The sequence below is a fragment of the Macaca nemestrina genome, chromosome 15 (assembly GCF_043159975.1).
Source record: "Macaca nemestrina isolate mMacNem1 chromosome 15, mMacNem.hap1, whole genome shotgun sequence".
Classification (NCBI taxonomy): domain Eukaryota; kingdom Metazoa; phylum Chordata; class Mammalia; order Primates; family Cercopithecidae; genus Macaca; species Macaca nemestrina.
In genome coordinates, this window is record NC_092139.1 from 110,887,870 (window position 1) to 110,905,036 (window position 17,167).

The 17,167-nt window shown below is 57.4% G+C and overlaps 1 protein-coding gene across 2 annotated transcripts; it reads left to right on the forward strand.

Moving 5' to 3' along the window:
- Nucleotides 1-1,948: 1,948 nt before the first annotated feature.
- On the forward strand, nucleotides 1,949-14,306 carry LOC105464324 (translocator protein). 2 transcript variants are annotated; one of them, XM_011712120.2, is made up of 4 exons: nucleotides 1,949-2,049; nucleotides 10,581-10,791; nucleotides 12,430-12,568; nucleotides 13,861-14,306. In XM_011712120.2, exons 2-4 carry the CDS (start codon nucleotides 10,610-10,612, stop codon nucleotides 14,047-14,049), a joined length of 510 nt encoding a protein of 169 aa, XP_011710422.1. In that variant the 5' UTR covers nucleotides 1,949-2,049; nucleotides 10,581-10,609; the 3' UTR covers nucleotides 14,050-14,306. The 2 variants fall into 2 exon arrangements, with proteins under 2 accessions (XP_011710422.1, XP_011710423.1); XM_011712121.2 differs by lacking the exon at nucleotides 1,949-2,049 and adding an exon at nucleotides 5,959-6,386.
- The last annotated feature ends 2,861 nt before the right edge of the window (nucleotides 14,307-17,167 follow it).

A 17,167-nucleotide genomic window follows, 5' to 3' on the forward strand; every position in this document is an offset into this window, starting at 1 on the left:
AGTAGCTGGGACTACAGGCGCCCGCCACCTCGCCCGGCTAGTTTTTTGTATTTTTTTAGTAGAGACGGGGTTTCACCGTGTTAGCCAGGATGGTCTCAATCTCCTGACCTCGTGATCCGCCCGTCTCGGCCTCCCAAAGTGCTGGGATTACAGGCTTGAGCCACCGCGCCCGGCCTTTTTTTTTTTTTTTTTTTGAGATGGAGTCTCGCTGTGTCACCAGGCTGGAGTGCAGTGGTGCCGTCTCGGCTCACTGCAGCCTCCACCTTCTGAGTTCAAGAGATTCTCCTGCCTTAGCCTCCCAAGTGGCTGGGATTACAGGCACACACCACCATGCCCGGCTAATTTTTGTATTTTTAGTAGAGATAGTGTTTCACCATGTTGGCCAGGCTGGTCTTGAACTCCTGACCTAGTGATCCACCCACCTCGGCCTCCCAAAGTGCTGGGATTACAGGCGTGAGCCACCGCGCCTGGCCAGAAGGAATTTTTTAAAAGTTAAAGCGGCAGGGAGCGGTGGCTCACACCTGTAATCCCAGCACTTTAGGAGGCTGAGGCGGGTAGATCACCTCAGGTCAGGAGTTCAAGACCAGCCTGGCCAACATGGTGAAACCCCATTTCTACTAAAAATACAAAAATTAGCCGGGCGTGGTGGCAGGTGCCTGTAATCCCAGCTGCTGGGAGGCTGAGGGAGGAGAGAATCACTTGAACCCAGGAGGCAGAAGTCGCAGTGAGCCGGGATTGTGCCATTGAACTCTAGCCTGGGAGACAAGAGCGAAACTCCGTCTCAAAAAAAAAAAGAAAGAAAGGAAGGAGGGAGGGAGGGAGAGAGGAAGGAAGGAAGGAAGGAAGGAAGGAAGGAAGGAAGGAAGGAAGGAAGGAAGGAAGGAAGGAAGGAAAAGAAACCCAGAAGAAAAAGATGAATGATGAATGGAACCAAGCCTGGGTTATCCTTGTCTTTAGGCCAACACAGTCAAAAATAGATTATATATGTTTGTCTTTTAATAGAGGAAGAGGCTTACAAAGGCAACAGTGCCAGGTCCTAGGAAAGCCATAGTACAGCCTGGCTGGAAGGAGGCTCCCAGCCTCTGTGTCTGGGTAGAAGTAGCCACTGTTCTCCTTGGCCCCTGCAGGATCAGTTTGGCCCAATGTGGCTGGTGCAGGCTGAGGGGTGTTGCTAGTCTGAGTTGGCCGGAGGGAGCTGGGACAGCCTTGGGCTGCAGCAAGACAGCCACAGTGCCAAGGGCCTGGGGCTTGACACGCCCTGCATGGGAGTGGACCTGGGCAGCTGGAGGCCACCTCTGGACTGTGATGATGGCAGCCTCTCCCCTCACTGAGCGCCGAGCATCTGAGGGGTGTCCTGCCTGCATCACCGCCTTGTGGCTTCATCAGTCCCACGAGTTTGTGCCCATTTTACAGATGAGGAGATGGAGACCCAGAGAACCAGTCAGAAAGTGGTCGGGCCAGGACTAAGAGTGCAGCGCGCAGTCTCCGTGCCCTGGATCAACAGCTCAAGGAACTGGGGTGCTCCGGAAATGGGGCCAAGGCTGCTGAGCAGGAGGACGCTCAGGGCCTTGCCCTCAGGAGAGGCAATCCCCCACTGGGAGATCGGTCTTGTTGCCGCATTTTATAGATGGGAAAATGAGACTAGAAGAAACCACAAGCGACCCGCCGGCGGACACACGGCAACGTTTTAGGTGCTGGGTCTGGCCGGGCGGCCATCACCGGTCACCGTGGGGAGGAGAAGGAGCCGAGAGACTCGCTCGCGGCCGGGGGGAGGCAGAAGCCCGTCCCGCGGGAGAGGTGGCTTTGAGGAGTGAGCTCCCGGTCCCGCGGGGATGCCAGTGGGTCCAGGGCCCGGGCTGCCAGGCGGGGCGGGGCGGAGCGGGGCGGGGCTCGGCCGGGTAGTGGGGCGGGGCCGGGCGGTGGATTGACGGGCGGGGCCTGGTGGCGGGGCGGGGCCGGGCGGCTGAGAGGGGCGGGGCGGATGCGGGCACAGCGGTCTGGCTAACTCCTGCCAGGCAGTGCCCTTCCCGGAGCGTGCCCTCGCCGCTGGTGAGTGAGAACGGACGCGGAGGGGGCAGCGGGAAATGGGGGCCCGCACGGCTGCGACTCTGACAGCGCCGCGGGACAGAGGGAAACTGAGGCCGGAGCCGAGGACTGGACACCCGAGGGGGCGGCCCGGGGCAGCACTTGGGGCTCAGCTATCGGGTCAGGGGCGGAGGCGGCGGGCAGCCAGGTCTGGGCCTCCGCGGCCGGGGTTCCTGCGCGGGCCGCCTCCGACTGGGGGTTCGGGAGGGGAAACTTGGGCAACTCCGCCACGCCCTGCCCCTGCTTCTCCTGCAGGAAGCGCGGTCGCAGGAGAGGCCGATGCTCCCTCTCCCGCCCACTCCGCGGATGGGCAATCCCAGGCGGAGCTCCCTTCAGGGTCTCAGAATGTCTGGGAGACCTCAGGCAGGATCCTGATCCCCCAAGACACCCCGTTTCATAGTGGAGGAGAACAGCCCAGATCGGGGAAGTTTTGCCCAAAGCCGGTTAGAGGCCCCCGGCCCTCAATTCCCAGTGCGGGGCTCAGGTGCGCTGCAGCCTAGACGGGACTTACTCTGAGCCGAGCAGTCTCTGGGACCTGTCTGCTTCCCCTGCCCCTTGCAAAGAAGACGGAGCCCAGGTGGGAGAAGCGGGGGCTTCCTGCTGTGAACACACTGCTGGCCAGGGCAGCTTCCAGAGGCCATGGCCTGGCGTGGGCCTGGAGCCCCTCTGGCCAGCCTGCCAGGGGCCGGCGCTACGGAATACCAGCAGTGTGCCCTGGGCTGGATGGCAGGAGAGACAGGACTTGAGGCTGTCCCAGAATGGACTCAGGCAGGGCGAGGATATTAGGGGAGGTGGTGTACAGGAAGCAGTCGCCCAGCTCGCCTGGCACACAGCAAGCCCTGCCCATGAAGGCCTGCTGCCAGAACGTGGGCGAGGCCCGGCGTCTCTGTGGAGTCGGTGGGGCCCGAGACAGGGCAGCGTGAGGCAGGTTTCCACTGGCGGTGAAAGGGGCTGTGTAGCAAGGGCAGGAGAGCCAGCCTCAGCCCAGCAGGGGAAGGCGGCCCCTGAGTCTCCACCTGGCTGCTGGCAGCCCCATAGGGAGGCTCCGCGGGAATCCTGGGCTCCCAGGGGAGTGCTGGAAACTGGGGGAAACTGAGGCTTACCAAAGAAGCCTTTGTCCAGAGTCATGCAGCTGGCGTGGTGGAGCCAGGGCCTGATCCCAGCCTGCCTCCTCCACTGTGCCCCGAGGGCCACTTTGTTTCCTGGGAGTGTGTCTGTGCATGTGTGCACACACATGTGCTGTGTCCTGTCGTCTGTACAGACTTATGCCTGGCGTGAGGCACCATGTCTGGCTGGATCTACCAGAAAATATTCACAGCAGGTTCTCCAGGTGGGGTGAAGGGCTTGGGCTCACAGGGAGGGAGCCTACATTTACCTTTAGCTTTTTCAGTATTTCAGTTTTGAATCTCTGTTTTGTTTTGTTTCGTTTTTCTTTCTTTCTCTTTTTTTCCTTCTTTTTTTCTTTTTTTTTTTTTTTTGTTTGAGACAGGGTCTTACTCTGGTAGGCAGGCTGGAGTGCAGTGATGCAATCATAGCTCACTGCAGTCTCCTGCAGAACTCCTGGGCTCAAGCGATCCTCCCACCTCAGCCTCCCAAAGTGCTGGGATTACAGGCGTGAGCCACCGTTTCTGGCTTATTTGTGTTTTCTTTACTTTTGATTGCGCAAACAATGCGTGGATATGCTCTCTTTGTGTAAAACAGTAGTCTTTTTTATTTTATTTTATTTTTAACCACTGGACCACTAGGGAAGTCATTCTTAATTTCTTCTTTACTTTTATTTATATGTATTTTTGGAGTCGGTGTCTCTCGCTCCATTGCCCAGGCTGGAGTGCAGTGGCTCGAGCTGGGCTCACTGCAACCTCTGCCTCCTGAGTTGAGGTGATTCTCCTGCCTCAGCCTGGCTAATATTTGTACTTTTAGTAGAGACGGGGTTTCACCATGTCGGCCAGGCTGTTTATTTATTTTTCACTAAAAAAAAAGTTTAACCCCCGAACCTTGAAGGAAAGGAAATGAGTCTTTCTTAACAGAACCAATTCCCCCTGGACACCCACCCTTACCCTACCCTTTGCCAGGCCACTCGATGGCCAGGTTGGCTGTGGATTTTTCCAGACGTGTGGGCTGTTCCACTGGTTACTTTCGTAATGAAAAACGCACACAAAGTCAGGACGATTAGCCATGAGTCATTTTTTAAAAGCCTGAAAACAAGTCTCTGGGACAATGGTGGCTTCATTGGAGAGACAAGGCTCAGGGGAGCTGGGTGCAGCTGGGGGTGGTGGTGGGGATCAGAGAAGGGACACATTCCTTATTCTGTTCCTGGATCGCCTTCTTTTTTTAGTTAGTTAAGTTGTGCTTTTTGTTTGTTCGGTTTTTTTCTTTTTTTTTTTTTGAGAGGGAGTCTCGCTCTGTTGCCCAGGTTGGAGTGCAGGGGCATAATCTTGGTTCACTGCAACCTCCACCTCTTGGGTTCAGTTGATTCTCCTGCCTTAGCCTTCTGAATAGCTGGGACTACAGGCGCCCGCCACCACACCTGGCTAATTTTTGTATTTTTAGCAGAGACAGGATTTCACCATGTTAGCCAGGCTGGTCTCGAACTCCTGACCTGAGGTGATCTGCCTGCCTCAGCCTCCCAAAGTGCTGAGATTACAGGTGTGAGCCACTGTGCCTGGCCTTCTGGGTCACCTATAGGGAGGTCTCCAAGAACAGAAAGACACCCTGAAACCCACTGGCTCGACCACCACCTCACAGATAGGGACACAGAGGCCCAGAAGATGAGATACCTTGGGGCAGCTATGGGTCTGGGGTCTCCGGGCCAGGAGTGAAGTCTCACAAGACCCGGAGACCCTGGGTCCCACCCTTGGTTGGGGAGGGCTCAGATCCTGCAGGGCCTGATGCTCTGTGGGGGCTGGGATGTTGCTGTGGCAGGTGGAGAGAGCGATGCTGCTGGCCTTGGGAGAACATTCTGGCACAGTTCACAGGTGGGGTGGAGTGGCCTGGGGCCTGCGGGTCCAATCCTGGTGCTGCAGGCTTTATGAGCCCTGTTACAGATGAGGAAGGAGGCTGAGACAGGTGGTGACACAGATGCTGGCAAGTGGCCATGCAGCCCAGAGCAGGCCGGCAGACACCCGGCTCAGAGGGAGGGGTGGGATGAGTTTTGGAGTCACTCAGACCTAGAAAGTTCTGTGACTTCTCATGTCTCAGCTTCCTCATCTGGAAAATGGGACAAGTTATGAGTCCTCTATGGAGGCCAAGTGGGCCATGTGGCTCAGGGAAAAGCAGCTAGTCCCCTGTGGCCGCTGTGGGGACTAAACGAGGCGGTGACCATCGGGATGAGCACGGACTCCACCATGCAGGCCCCTGCCTACCAGAGGCCCGTGCACAGCCAGAGCTGAGCGAGGCCTGGAGCCTTCTCCTGCCTCCACATCCTGCGTCCTCTACCCTGCCCTGATCTTGCCTCTGTTTTGGGGGCGCTGCTCCGTGCAGGGCATTTTCACCTGTGGAGTGTCCAGGGGCTCTCATGGCTGATAGGGTCTCGTCTCAGATCCAAGCCTTGAGGCCCTGTCTTCCCCTGGAGGAAATGGGGCTAGTGGCCCCACACCGATACCCACAAGCCCTCTCTTCTCTAGAGTTTTCAGGGAAACGTTGTTGTCCCACCCTTTCCTCCCTTGAGCTACCCCAGGCCCCTGAGAAGCAGACATGGCGGGTTTACCCACCTGATGTGGAGGGAAGCCGGGCCCAGAGACGAGCCTTGGATGGAGGCAGAGCCGAGGTCTGGATCCCTGTTCACCTGAAGGAGACAAAGGGGCATAGGTGGCTTCACCCCCTGCCTGAACCCCGAGTCCCGTCCCTGCCATGTATGCCCCCTGGCCCACCCCAGCCTTCCCTGGGCCCATCCCAGAGCAGATTTCTGGACCCTGCCTAGCCCGGCCCAGCATGACTCATCATGTTCATGCTGCCCACCTGTTCCCTGATTGGGCGATTCAGGAGCCAGGCAGTTCCCCAGAGGCCCTAGGAAACTCCCTGCCCGCCACCAGGCTTTCTCCATGTGGGGCATCTGACCACCCTGTTTTCTGGTGGGGCAGACCCTCTGAGCCCCTTGGCCCTGTGGGTCATAACCACAGCCAGGCCTGAGAAGGGGGCATCCTGGGGTGGGAGTGTGAGCACGGGACTCAGAACCGGCTCCAGACCCTGCTCTCTCTTGCTGTGGCCTTGGGAAAGCCGCCATGCCTCTGTGACTTCAATTCGTTCTGTACAACAGGGGACCTGGGGGGTGGTCTCTAAGGTCGTGTCAGCTGGAACACTGGGTGAGTTCCATTTGTGATTTACTGGGCTCCGAGTGTGCGCCTGGCCCTGGCTGGGTGCTGGGGCCAGGTGACAGAATCGTGGGGAGGGAGAAGTTCTGCCACATGCTACAAGGTGAGGACCTCTAGAACATGACGCTCAGTGAAGGAAGCCAGACACCAGGGCCACACACTGCATTGAGACCAAATGTCCAGGATGGGCAAGTCCCCAGAGAGAAGTCAGATTGCTGGCTGCCAGGAGTGGGGGGAGGGAGGGGAGCCACTGCTGATGGATACAGGGTTTCTTTTCGGGGTTGAAAATGCTTTGGAACTTGATACAGAGGGTGGTTGCACAACAATGGCAATATACAAATGCTGCTGAATGGTGCACTGGGGGTTTCCATTTGTTGCATGAACATCACTGAAAGTGCATCAGCTTCCATGTGGTATCAAGGGGTTCTGGATGTGCGTGTGTCTTATGCTGGTGGTATTAACCTTGCTCGCCTGGACAGGGACACTTGTGAGACTGAGAGTGGGCCATCAGTGTGGGGCAGGTGGGCCTCAACTGCGGGTGTCCTGGGAAAACGCACGTACAGGAACCCTGGTCCGGCTTGTTTCCAGCGGAGGCTGAATGAGACTCCTTACGGTTCCCCCACAACATCACTCAGCTGTGGACTCACGCAGGCTCCAGCAGAGCGGCGGTTATGTCTCAGTTGCCCAGATGGGCAGCAGGCTGAGCTGGCCTGGGCTTACCTGAGAGGATGTAGTGGGAGGCTGAGCTGGGAGGTGGTCCCAGGGCTGTGGTCCAGAGCTCCGTATCCACTTGGCAGTGGTGCAGGGCCAGTGCTCAGCAGTACCTCCCGTACCGGGGAAGGTGGCCTTTCATATGTGTAGTGACATCAGACCCCCACTACCACCCCATTAGCAGTGTACCCTGGAAGCTGGAGGGTGGGGCAGGAGGGAGGGGGTGGGGCAGGAGGGAAGGGGTGGGGCAGGAGGGAGGGGGCGGGGCAGGATGAAGGGGATGGGGCAGGAGGGGGAGGGGCAGGATGGAGGGGCAGGAGGGGGAGGGGCAGAAGGGAGGGAGAGGGAGAACACAGGAATATTTCTTTTTTTTTTTTTTTTTTTTTTTTGAGACGGAGTCTTGCTCTGTCACCCAGGCTGGAGTGCAGTGGCCGGATCTCAGCTCACTGCAAGCTCCGCCTCCCGGGTTCCCGCCATTCTCCTGCCTCAGCCTCCCGAGTAGCTGGGACTACAGGCGCCCGCCACCTCGCCCGGCTAGTTTTTTGTATTTTTTAGTAGAGACGGGGTTTCACCGTGTTAGCCAGGATGGTCTCGATCTCCTGACCTTGTGATCCGCCCGTCTCGGCCTCCCAAAGTGCTGGGATTACAGGCTTGAGCCACCGCGCCCGGCCCACAGGAATATTTCTTGCCAGGACCTAGGTCACATGCCCAGCCCCCAAGAATGTCCATCCTTACTGCTCATCTGTGCAGCAACCTTGGGGGATGGGGTAACTGTCCCCATTCAACAGGTGAGAAAACTGAGGTCCAGGGAGGGGAGGGAATCATAGTAAGTGGCAGCATGGGAATCTGCTGGATGCCTGACACTCTGATTGTTCCTTTAAAACAGGCCCAGTGCGGTGGCTCATGCCTGTAATCCTAGCACTTTGGGAGGCTGAGGCAGGCAGATCAACTCAGGTCAGGAGTTTGAGACCAGCCAGGCCAACATGATGAAACCCTGTCTCTACTAAAAAATATAAAAATTAGCTGGGCGAGGTGGCGGGTGCCTGTAATCCCAGCTACTTGGAAGGCTGAAGCAGGAGAATCGCTTGAACCCGGGAGGCGGAGGTTGCAGTGAGCAGAGATCTTGCCACTGCACTCCAGCCTGGGTGACAGAGCAAGACTCCATCTCAAAAAAAAAAAAAAGTGCCCTGGCCAGGCATGGTGGCTCCTGCCTGTAATCCCAGCACTTTCGGAGAACAAAGTGAAAGGATCACCTGAGCCCAGGAGTTTGAGACTAGCCTGGGCAACATGGAGAGAACTTGTCTCTACAAAAAAATACAAAAAGTAGCTGGGCATGGTGGTGCATGCCTGTAGTTCCAGCTACCTCCAGGCTGAGGTGGGAGGATCCCCTGAGCCTGGGAGGTCAAGGCTGCAGTGAGCTACGATGGTGCTGCTGCTCTCCAGCCTGGACAGCAGCGACACTCTGTCTCTGAAATATAAAATACAGTAATGTTCATGATACATATTTTGGCAAACAAGTAACGTAGTGAACTTAGCATCATAAATCCTGCTGCCGAGGGTGGACTCTGGAATCCTGAGTGGCTGGCCTGTGGAGGGGCCTTGGGCAGACGTCTCCACTGCCCTGTGCCTCAGGTCTCTGTTGGCAGACGGCCATAAGGTGGCATCGCTCCCTCGCAGGGTGAGGGTTCATGGCCAGTGTTGGGGTAAAGCTTGCCTGGCCTGGCATACAGCCATTTCTCTGGAAATGCTGGCTTTATGATTATGACTGTGGCTAACATCTTCATGCAATGGTTACAACTGAGAAAAAAAAATGCATATCTAGGCTGGGCGCAGTGGCTCACGCCTGTAATCCCAGCACTTTGGGAGGCCGAAGAAGGCAGATCACCTGAGGTCAGGAGTTCGAGACCAGCCTGGCCAACATGGTGAAACCCTGTCTCTACTAAAACTATAAAAATTAGCCCGGCATGGTGGCATGTGCCTGTAATCCCAGCTACTTGGGAGGTGGGAGGCTGAGGCGGGGGAATCCCCTGAACCTGGGAGGCGGGGGTTACAGTGAGCTGAGATTGTATTCCAGGCTGGGCAACAGAGCGAGACTATATATATATAAAAAAAGCAAATCTATATTATCCATTCTTTGCCAAAATTGGGGTCATTCTGTAGTCTATGTATATTCTGCTTTCTTCGTGTTAGTGAGAACAACTTTTTCATCACTAAAAAGCCTTCAAAAGCTTGGTTTGTGAAGGGCCAGTCTTTAATAGTCCCTGGCTGCTGGGCACTGAGGTGGCTGCTGGGCACTGATGTGCTCACCCAGCTCCATGGATTCCAGGCCAGCAGCTGCTCCTTCTCCCTGGGGCCGGCTTTGCCCTTTGCCTTTTGCCCCTGCCGAAGCCCACATTCAGCACAGTCTCCTCTGACCCCCTTCTGCCCCCACTTGGCTGCCTCCATGACCCCTGGAATGCTTGTCTCTCGCGTTCCCCTGGGGCGAAAGTGCTCACTGTTCTTCCTGTGGCATCTCCTCCCTGGTCCCCGGTCAGAGGGTCCCTTTCTGAGATCCAGGCTCCCTCAGCCCCAGTCTGTGCCCACTCAGGGCCTCCCCAACCCCGTGCCCCGCTGGGTCCCAACCCTCGCCCCAGCAGGCCTTGCTGCAAGTTGGCGGAACTAAATCCGGTTGTGTGGCTTGTCTCAGACAAGAGCAGATGACCCCTGATTCTCCACCTAGAATCAGAGTGAGTGGGACCTTAGCCCTTCATTTTTTGATGAGGCCAGGGTGGGAGCCATATTGTCACCGGGGCAGAGCCTGGCCCAGAGTGCACTGTGGCCCCAGGCAGGCCGCTGTCCATCTCCGGTGCATGGGGAAGGGGCGGTGGTTTTAGTGGGGCCCGTGTGGGGTGCTGAAACAGCTGTGTAGAGTCCTTGCTGCTGTGCACTGAGCTGTGTTCAAGGTGGGTAAGCATTGATATCCCACTCTACCGAGGGGGAAACTGAGGCCCTGAGTTGATGTGATTTGCCTGAGGTCACAGTGAGGCAGTGAGGAAAGGGATTTGACCCAAACTCTGATAGCAGTCACCGAATGAGTGAGTGAGTGAGTGAAAGGTGAATGTGAAGTGCTGGAATGTAAAGCACTGGCCTGGCAGAGCCCCCAGAGCTGGGACTTGGCTCAGGGAGGCAGGCTGGGAAGGCTTCTTGGTGGAGGGGACCCAAACTGGCCTCGGAAGAGGCAGCAGGGAGGAGGGGTCAGTGCCAGGAGACCCAAGGTCGAGGTGAGGGTGGACAAAGGTGAGGCCAGGCAGCTGGGGCAGGAGCAGGGCTGGAAATGTGTTCACTCAGCCACTCCTGCCCTGCACATCTCTGTGCCTCCTGATAAGCCAACTGGTTGATCTGTGGGTGACAGGCCTTTCAGGGATGCTGGAGGAGACACAGGCCTAACCCCATGGCCTCAGGAATGCCTTCACCCAGCCTTGTCTTTTCTTTCAGAGCTCCCCTGAACAGCAGCTGCAGCAGCCATGGCCCCGCCCTGGGTGCCCGCCATGGGCTTCACACTGGCGCCCAGCCTGGGGTGCTTCGTGGGCTCCCGCTTTGTCCACGGCGAGGGTCTCCGCTGGTACGCCGGCCTGCAGAAGCCCTCGTGGCACCCGCCCCACTGGGTGCTGGGCCCTGTCTGGGGCACGCTCTACTCAGCCATGGGGTAGGTGGGCACGCGTGCTGGCCTGGGGATGAGGCTGGCCCTTTGCAAGGAGAGGCCTGGCCCAGGACAGAGGGTCTCCTCCAGGCGGGCCATGGGCCACGGCATGGTTTCCCAGCCCCATTTGGCAAGCCAGGGTGGGGAAGCCGTGGGCCTGTTGATTGCACAACTGAACTTTCTCCTCCTGGGCCCCTGGGGGGATGGGTCAGACGCTCACCCCACCCTGGCATCCCTGCCATGTTCACAGCTCCAGGCGGAGGCCGGCTTAGTGTGTGAAGGTTGGCCTTGGGCAGCGGCATGGATGCTTTCCAAGATTAACAACGGCAGCGACAGCCCCGAGAGCAGCTCCTCTGTTGAACTCCTGCCCAGTGCCAGGCTCATCTCATTCATACTCAACGCCCCCCATGATAAGGGGCCTCCCAAGGACACAGGGCTTGCAAGTGTGGACCCCGCACCGCCCCCTTCAGGCTGAGTCTGGCCTGAATCCCTTGGAACTAGACCAGGGGAATTCGGGCGCCTCTTGGTGGCTGTAGAGGGGACTGCACCCAGGAGGCAGGGAATTGACTGCCTTCTGGAATGTTCCCTGCATACTGGTTCCGTGTCAGCCCAATGCAGGGTGGGGACGCAGGTGCCAGGCACTCCAGGGGGCAGATAGCAGAGGCCAGGCCAGGTGCCCAGCTCTGATGGGAATAAGGCCCTGGAACCTGGGTGTCACCTGGGCCTCACCCCTTCCGGCCCAGGCCCTGCCCAGCCAGGCTCCCACACTTTCCTGGCTCCAGTGTCCCCACCCTGCTTGGCCTTCCTATACCACCTGGTCCCAGCCTGTCTTTGGGGGAACTTTTTGGGGCTCCCTGTGGCTCTGGATAAGGCAAACCCCTCGTTGGTAGGTGAGAGTCAGGGCTCTGGCCCCGGCCGACTGGACTTTATCCACTGATGGCCTGCCAAGAGATCTCAGTCACTTCACCGCCTGTGCCTCAGTCTCCTCACTGTAAAGGGGGTGCTGACACTGCCTGCCTTACAGCATTATCAGGAGGCTGAAATGAGTGAATGCTTGGGAAGTGGTAGGGCCTTCTCATAGGTAGGGCTCCTGTGAGTGCCGGAGGGCATCGGCTACTGTTACTGGTGGTGTTACTGTTGCCCTGTGTTAACAGCTCCCATCACCAGGCCTCCCCCTGGACCTCACCCTGCAGTCACAGACTGACTCAGGGTCTCACATCTGCCTCACAGCCGCCTCACAGCCTTTGCATGTCCTGTTTCCTCCCCTGAAAAACTCCTATTCATCCTTTAAGGCCCAGCCCAAATGTCCTATCCTCTGTGCAGTGCCCTGGCTAGGTTAAGAGCCTCCTCTCTACCTAGTCACACCATGTGGTTCCCCTTCATAGCAGTGACAGTGATAATAATGGCAGGTGTTTATTGAGTGTCCTATATGCTGGGTATCGCATGCAGCACTGCCAGTGTGCTAACTAGAATCCCTATAGCAACCCTATGAAAAATGAAGGCCCAGAGAGGTCAGGCATCTTCCCTGAGATCACACAGCCATCAGTGTCAGGTCACGCATGAGCCATCACTGTGTCACTCGGAGGTGGGCAAGGCTCCTGGCCTTGCTCCTAACGGTGCTCTGAACTGCGGCCTCTGTTTCAGGTATGGCTCCTACCTGGTCTGGAAAGAGCTGGGAGGCTTCACGGAGGAGGCTGTGGTTCCCCTGGGCCTCTACACCGGGCAGCTGGCCCTGAACTGGGCGTGGCCCCCCATCTTCTTTGGTGCCCGACAAATGGGCTGGGTAAGTGTGGCTACGGCATGTGTCCCTGATCCCTGGGTCTGACCCTTGGAGGCCCTGGGGCATCACATAGGACACTGGGTCAATGTAGGCGGAGCCAGGGGAGGCAAAAGGCCATGTCTCTGTAGCTCTAAGCAGCCCACGCCCTGGAGCCTCCCCTCTACTGACTCTCCTTCAGTGAGGGAAGCTATTAAGGCAGAAGGGGTTGCAGGGTGGGTTTGGGGGCTACTGTATAGGAAAACCCACATGAAGCCTGGTACTGTGTGGGCAGGGTCACTGGCCCCTCTACACGACAGCTTCTTTTTTTTTTTTTGAGACAGAGTCTTACTCTCTCACCCAGGTTGGAGTGCAGTGGCGAGATCTCAGCTCACTGCAACCTCCGCCTCCCAGGTTCAAGCAATTCTCCGGCCTCAGCCTCCTGAGTAGTTGGGACTACAGGCACATGCCACCATGCCTGGCTAATTTTTTTATTTTTAATAGAGACACGGATTTTTTTTTTTTTTTTTTTTTTTTTTTGAGACAGCGTCTTGCTCTGTCGGCCAGGTTGGAGTGCAGTGGCGCGATCTCGGCTCACTGCAAGCTCCAACTCCCGGGTTCAGGCCATTCTCTTGCCTCAGCCTCCTGAGTAGCTGGGACTACAGGCGCCCCCGACTATGCCCGGCTAATTTTTTGTATTTTTAGTAGAGACGGCATTTCTCTGTTAGCCAGGGTCGTCTCGATCTCCTGACCTCATGATCCGCCCGCCTCGGCCTCCCAAAGTGCTGGGATTACAGGCGTGAGCCACTGTGCCTGGCCTTAAGACAGGGTTTTACCATATTGGTTAGGTTGGTCTTGAACTACTGACCTCTGGCGAACCACTCGTCTTGGCCTCCCGAAGTGTTGGGATTACAGGCGTGAGCCACTGTACCTGAAAAAGAGCAGGTTTTTGTTTGGGCCTTGTAGTAATGCTGGAAGGTCAGCGCTGCCCTCCGTGGAGGCTCTGAGCTCAGAGAGGGGAAGGGACCTGCAAGACCTCTCTGAGCCACCACCGCACCCTTGAACAAACCGAGTTCACTTCAGGCATGTCATGTGCACCCCACACATGGTATGGGTCAGGCGGGAGGACTGTTCCCATTTTACAGATGAGGAAACTGAGGCTGAGATGGGGGAAGGGGTTGGCCAGGTCACTCAGGGGTGGAGTGGGGGTGAGTGAGGTTCCTGACCTCCAAATCCAGCAGCAGTTGGGCAGTGGGACACGCACTTGGGTGGACGTGGTGCCTCAGGCCTCCCTGTCCTTCCTCCCCCAATCTCTGCAGGCCCTGGTGGATCTCCTGTTGGTCAGTGGGGCGGCGGCAGCCACTACCGTGGCCTGGTACCAGGTGAGCCCGCTGGCCGCCCGCCTGCTCTACCCCTACCTGGCCTGGCTGGCCTTCGCGACCACACTCAACTACTGTGTATGGCGGGACAACCGTGGCTGGCGTGGGGGCCGGCGGCTGCCAGAGTGAGTGCCCGGCCCACCAGGGACTGCAGCTGCACAAGCAGGTGCCATCAGTGATGGTGGCTGTCATGCTTTCACAACCACTGGGCCTGCTAGTCTGTCTGCTAGTCTGTCAGGGCCTTGGCCCAGGGGGTCAGCAGAGCTTCAGAGGTGGCCCCACCTGAGCCCCCACCCAGGAGCAGTGTCCTGCGCTTTCTGCATGCTCAGAGCATGTTCTCGGAACATGGAATTTTATAAGCTGAATAAAGTTTTTGACTTCCTTTACCATGGCCTTTTTGCTTGGGTGGGACCCCCGGCCACAGGGAAGAGGGGGAGCTGGGGCTGCGCTGGAGCTCGTCTCTGCGGGATCTGCCTGGGCTGCCTTCTCCACACAGGGCTGGATCCGGCTGGGGCTGCCCCACGCTTCCTGGGACGCTCCTGAAGCCCTGCAGGAGATGAACAGAGCAACCCTGGGTGCCACCCTGGAGCCCACACTGGCGCAGACCCAGCTGGGGCCGTGGGCTTCGGCAGAGGGAGGGGGTCCTGTCCACTTCCCATGGCTTCCGGGATGCTCAGCTCGGGCCCTTGAATGGCTGGGCCCACAACCAGTGTCTAATGCCTAGTCCTGCCCAATGCGTGGCCCTCAGCTGGTTTTACCCAGGACAGAGCTGGGGGTGCTGACTGCCCCGTCCCCCAGGGGCCCAGGCTTGTGGCAGCCTTACTGCACCAGGGATAGCCCCACAAACACCCAGTTGGCTCAAGAGGGTGTCCGAGGCAGGAAAAGTTAGGTCCCGACTCCAGCAGACAGGGCCTCCTTGCTGGCCCAGAGCGGCCAGGATTGGAGGCGTCACAGCCACTCACTCCCTCACCCCGGCTTCCAACTGGGCGACCCATGACCTCTCCAGGCAGCTGTTTGGAGTAATCGAGCCAAGAACCACACGCAGCGCTCCTCCATCCTGCTATTGGTCACCACACCCACGCAGCACTCAGCAACACAGCCTGCGGCTCCCTCCCCGCGGCCAGGCCTGACCTGCTGGGCGTTTTGTTTTTGGCGGCTAAGTTCATTCAAATTGGCAAAATGTTCATAGAGAGCTTGCCATCACTCAGCAGCCCGTGGCTGCTGCCTCCTCTCCTTTCTCCCCGGACTCCTGTGTCCTCTCCTGACCCGAACCTCAAACGTAACCTGACGTTCACAAAAGCTTGGACACAGTGGCTCACACCGGTAATCCCAGCACTTTGGGAGGCTGAGGAGGGAGGATTGCTTGAGGCCAGGTGTTTGAGACCAGCCTGGGCAACATAGGGAGACTGTCTATACCATTCACTCTGGCGCACGCACACCACACCCACACCCACACCCACATCCACACACACATGAAAGAATGAACAGCTCAGGGAAAAGAGGAGCAAAGACAGTCGACTGCATTCTTCTGACAGAAGGGATGGCTTCCGCCCAGAGGCTGAGCCGCTCCATCCTGACCCTCAGCCTCCTGCTCCCTCGACTCTGGCACAGTTTGATGCCCAACAGATCACACTCTGCAGGACCCAACAGCTTCGTGGCCACAGGCACTCAGCTGAGCTCTCAGCCCACATGGCTTTCCTGACGCTCACCGGTGCAGAGGAGCCCGCTGGGGAGCCTCTGTGTATCCTTTTTATTATTTCTGAAGTTCTCCAAGACGCTGAGTTGAATTCCTCCAGAACTCTGTGCAGACATTAGTCCAAGCAGCGGATGGCAGAGAGGTCCTTGCTAGCAAGAAACTTATAGGCCAGGCTGTCTCCCGCTCCAGCATGCCAGTGAGCAGGCACCATCCCCGCAGGGCACAGGGGTATCCTTTGAAGTGTCAAGGGACACCTGAGTGCATACCAGACACTTAGGGATTGGAGAAAGTGCAACCCAGACTTCTGCCATCTCCGCCCAACTCGTGGGGTTGTTCATCTGTAGCAAATATCCCACATGGCTCCTGCTGGCCACAAAACACGCACTGCCATAAAAACGCCCTGGAAAAACGGGCGAGAGAATACATTTAGCATTTCATCTGCCAGTTTCTTTTTAACAGCCTGGCGACGTTTCCCCTGCTCGTAACAGACAACATTACCCCCTTTTCTAAGCTGCTGTCATCCACTAGGGACTTAAGGCTTTGATGCTGAGTGGGTTTATTATTTTTTGAGACAGAGTCATGCTGTCGCCCAGGCTGGAGTGCAGTGGCGCGATCTTGGCTCATTGCAACCTCTGCCTCCCAGGTTCAAGCGATTCTCCTGCCTCAGCTTCCAGAGTAGCCGGGATTACAGGTGCGTACCACCATGCCTGGCTAATTTTTGTATTTTTAGTAGGATGGGATTTCAATATATTGGGCAGCCTGGTCTCAAACTCCTGACCTCAAGTGATCCGCTCACCTCAGCCTCCCACAGTGCTGGGATTACAGGGATGAACCACTGTGGCTGGTCAATTCTGGCTTTGGATGGCTTCTTAACACAGATTGACGAGGCTGCAAATGAGTACCAGGAAGAAGTATTTAGTGGGATAAACATCTCCTGGCAACTGCCTTAGCACCTGGAGCCAGCTGGTCTTCCAGCTCATGGAGTCCCTGGGTCTCTATGTCCACCCTTCCTTGGGGGTGTCCATTTGCAGTGAGTAGAGGTGCAAGGACATGTGGGGACAGAGAACAGCTATCTACAAGCACGGAAAGCCTGGACCATGTGGTCTTGATTCTGGGGGCTGTCCCAGCTGCTCCCTGGGCACCAGGTTTTAAGTGAGCTGGGAACCAGTGAGAGCACTGGCTGCTGAGCATCTGGACAGAGTCCATGTGGGCATCAGTCCTGAGGCCTCCCCTCAAAGAGAGGCTCAGGAGAGAAGCAGCACAGTCCAGGCAGCCTGCCTCGGGGCCGCTCTGTGTCTTTTTTTTTTTTTTTTGAGACTGAGTCTGGCTCTGTCGCCCAGGCTGGAGTGCAGTGGCCGGATCTCAGCTCACTGCAAGCTCCGCCTCCCGGGTTCACGCCATTCTCCTGCCTCAGCCTCCTGAGTAGCTGGGACCACAGGCGCCCGCCACCTCGCCCGGCTAGTTTTTTGTATTTTTTAGTAGAGACAGGGTTTCACCGTGTTAGCCAGGATGGTCTGGATCTCCTGACCTTGTGATCCGCCCGTCTCAGCC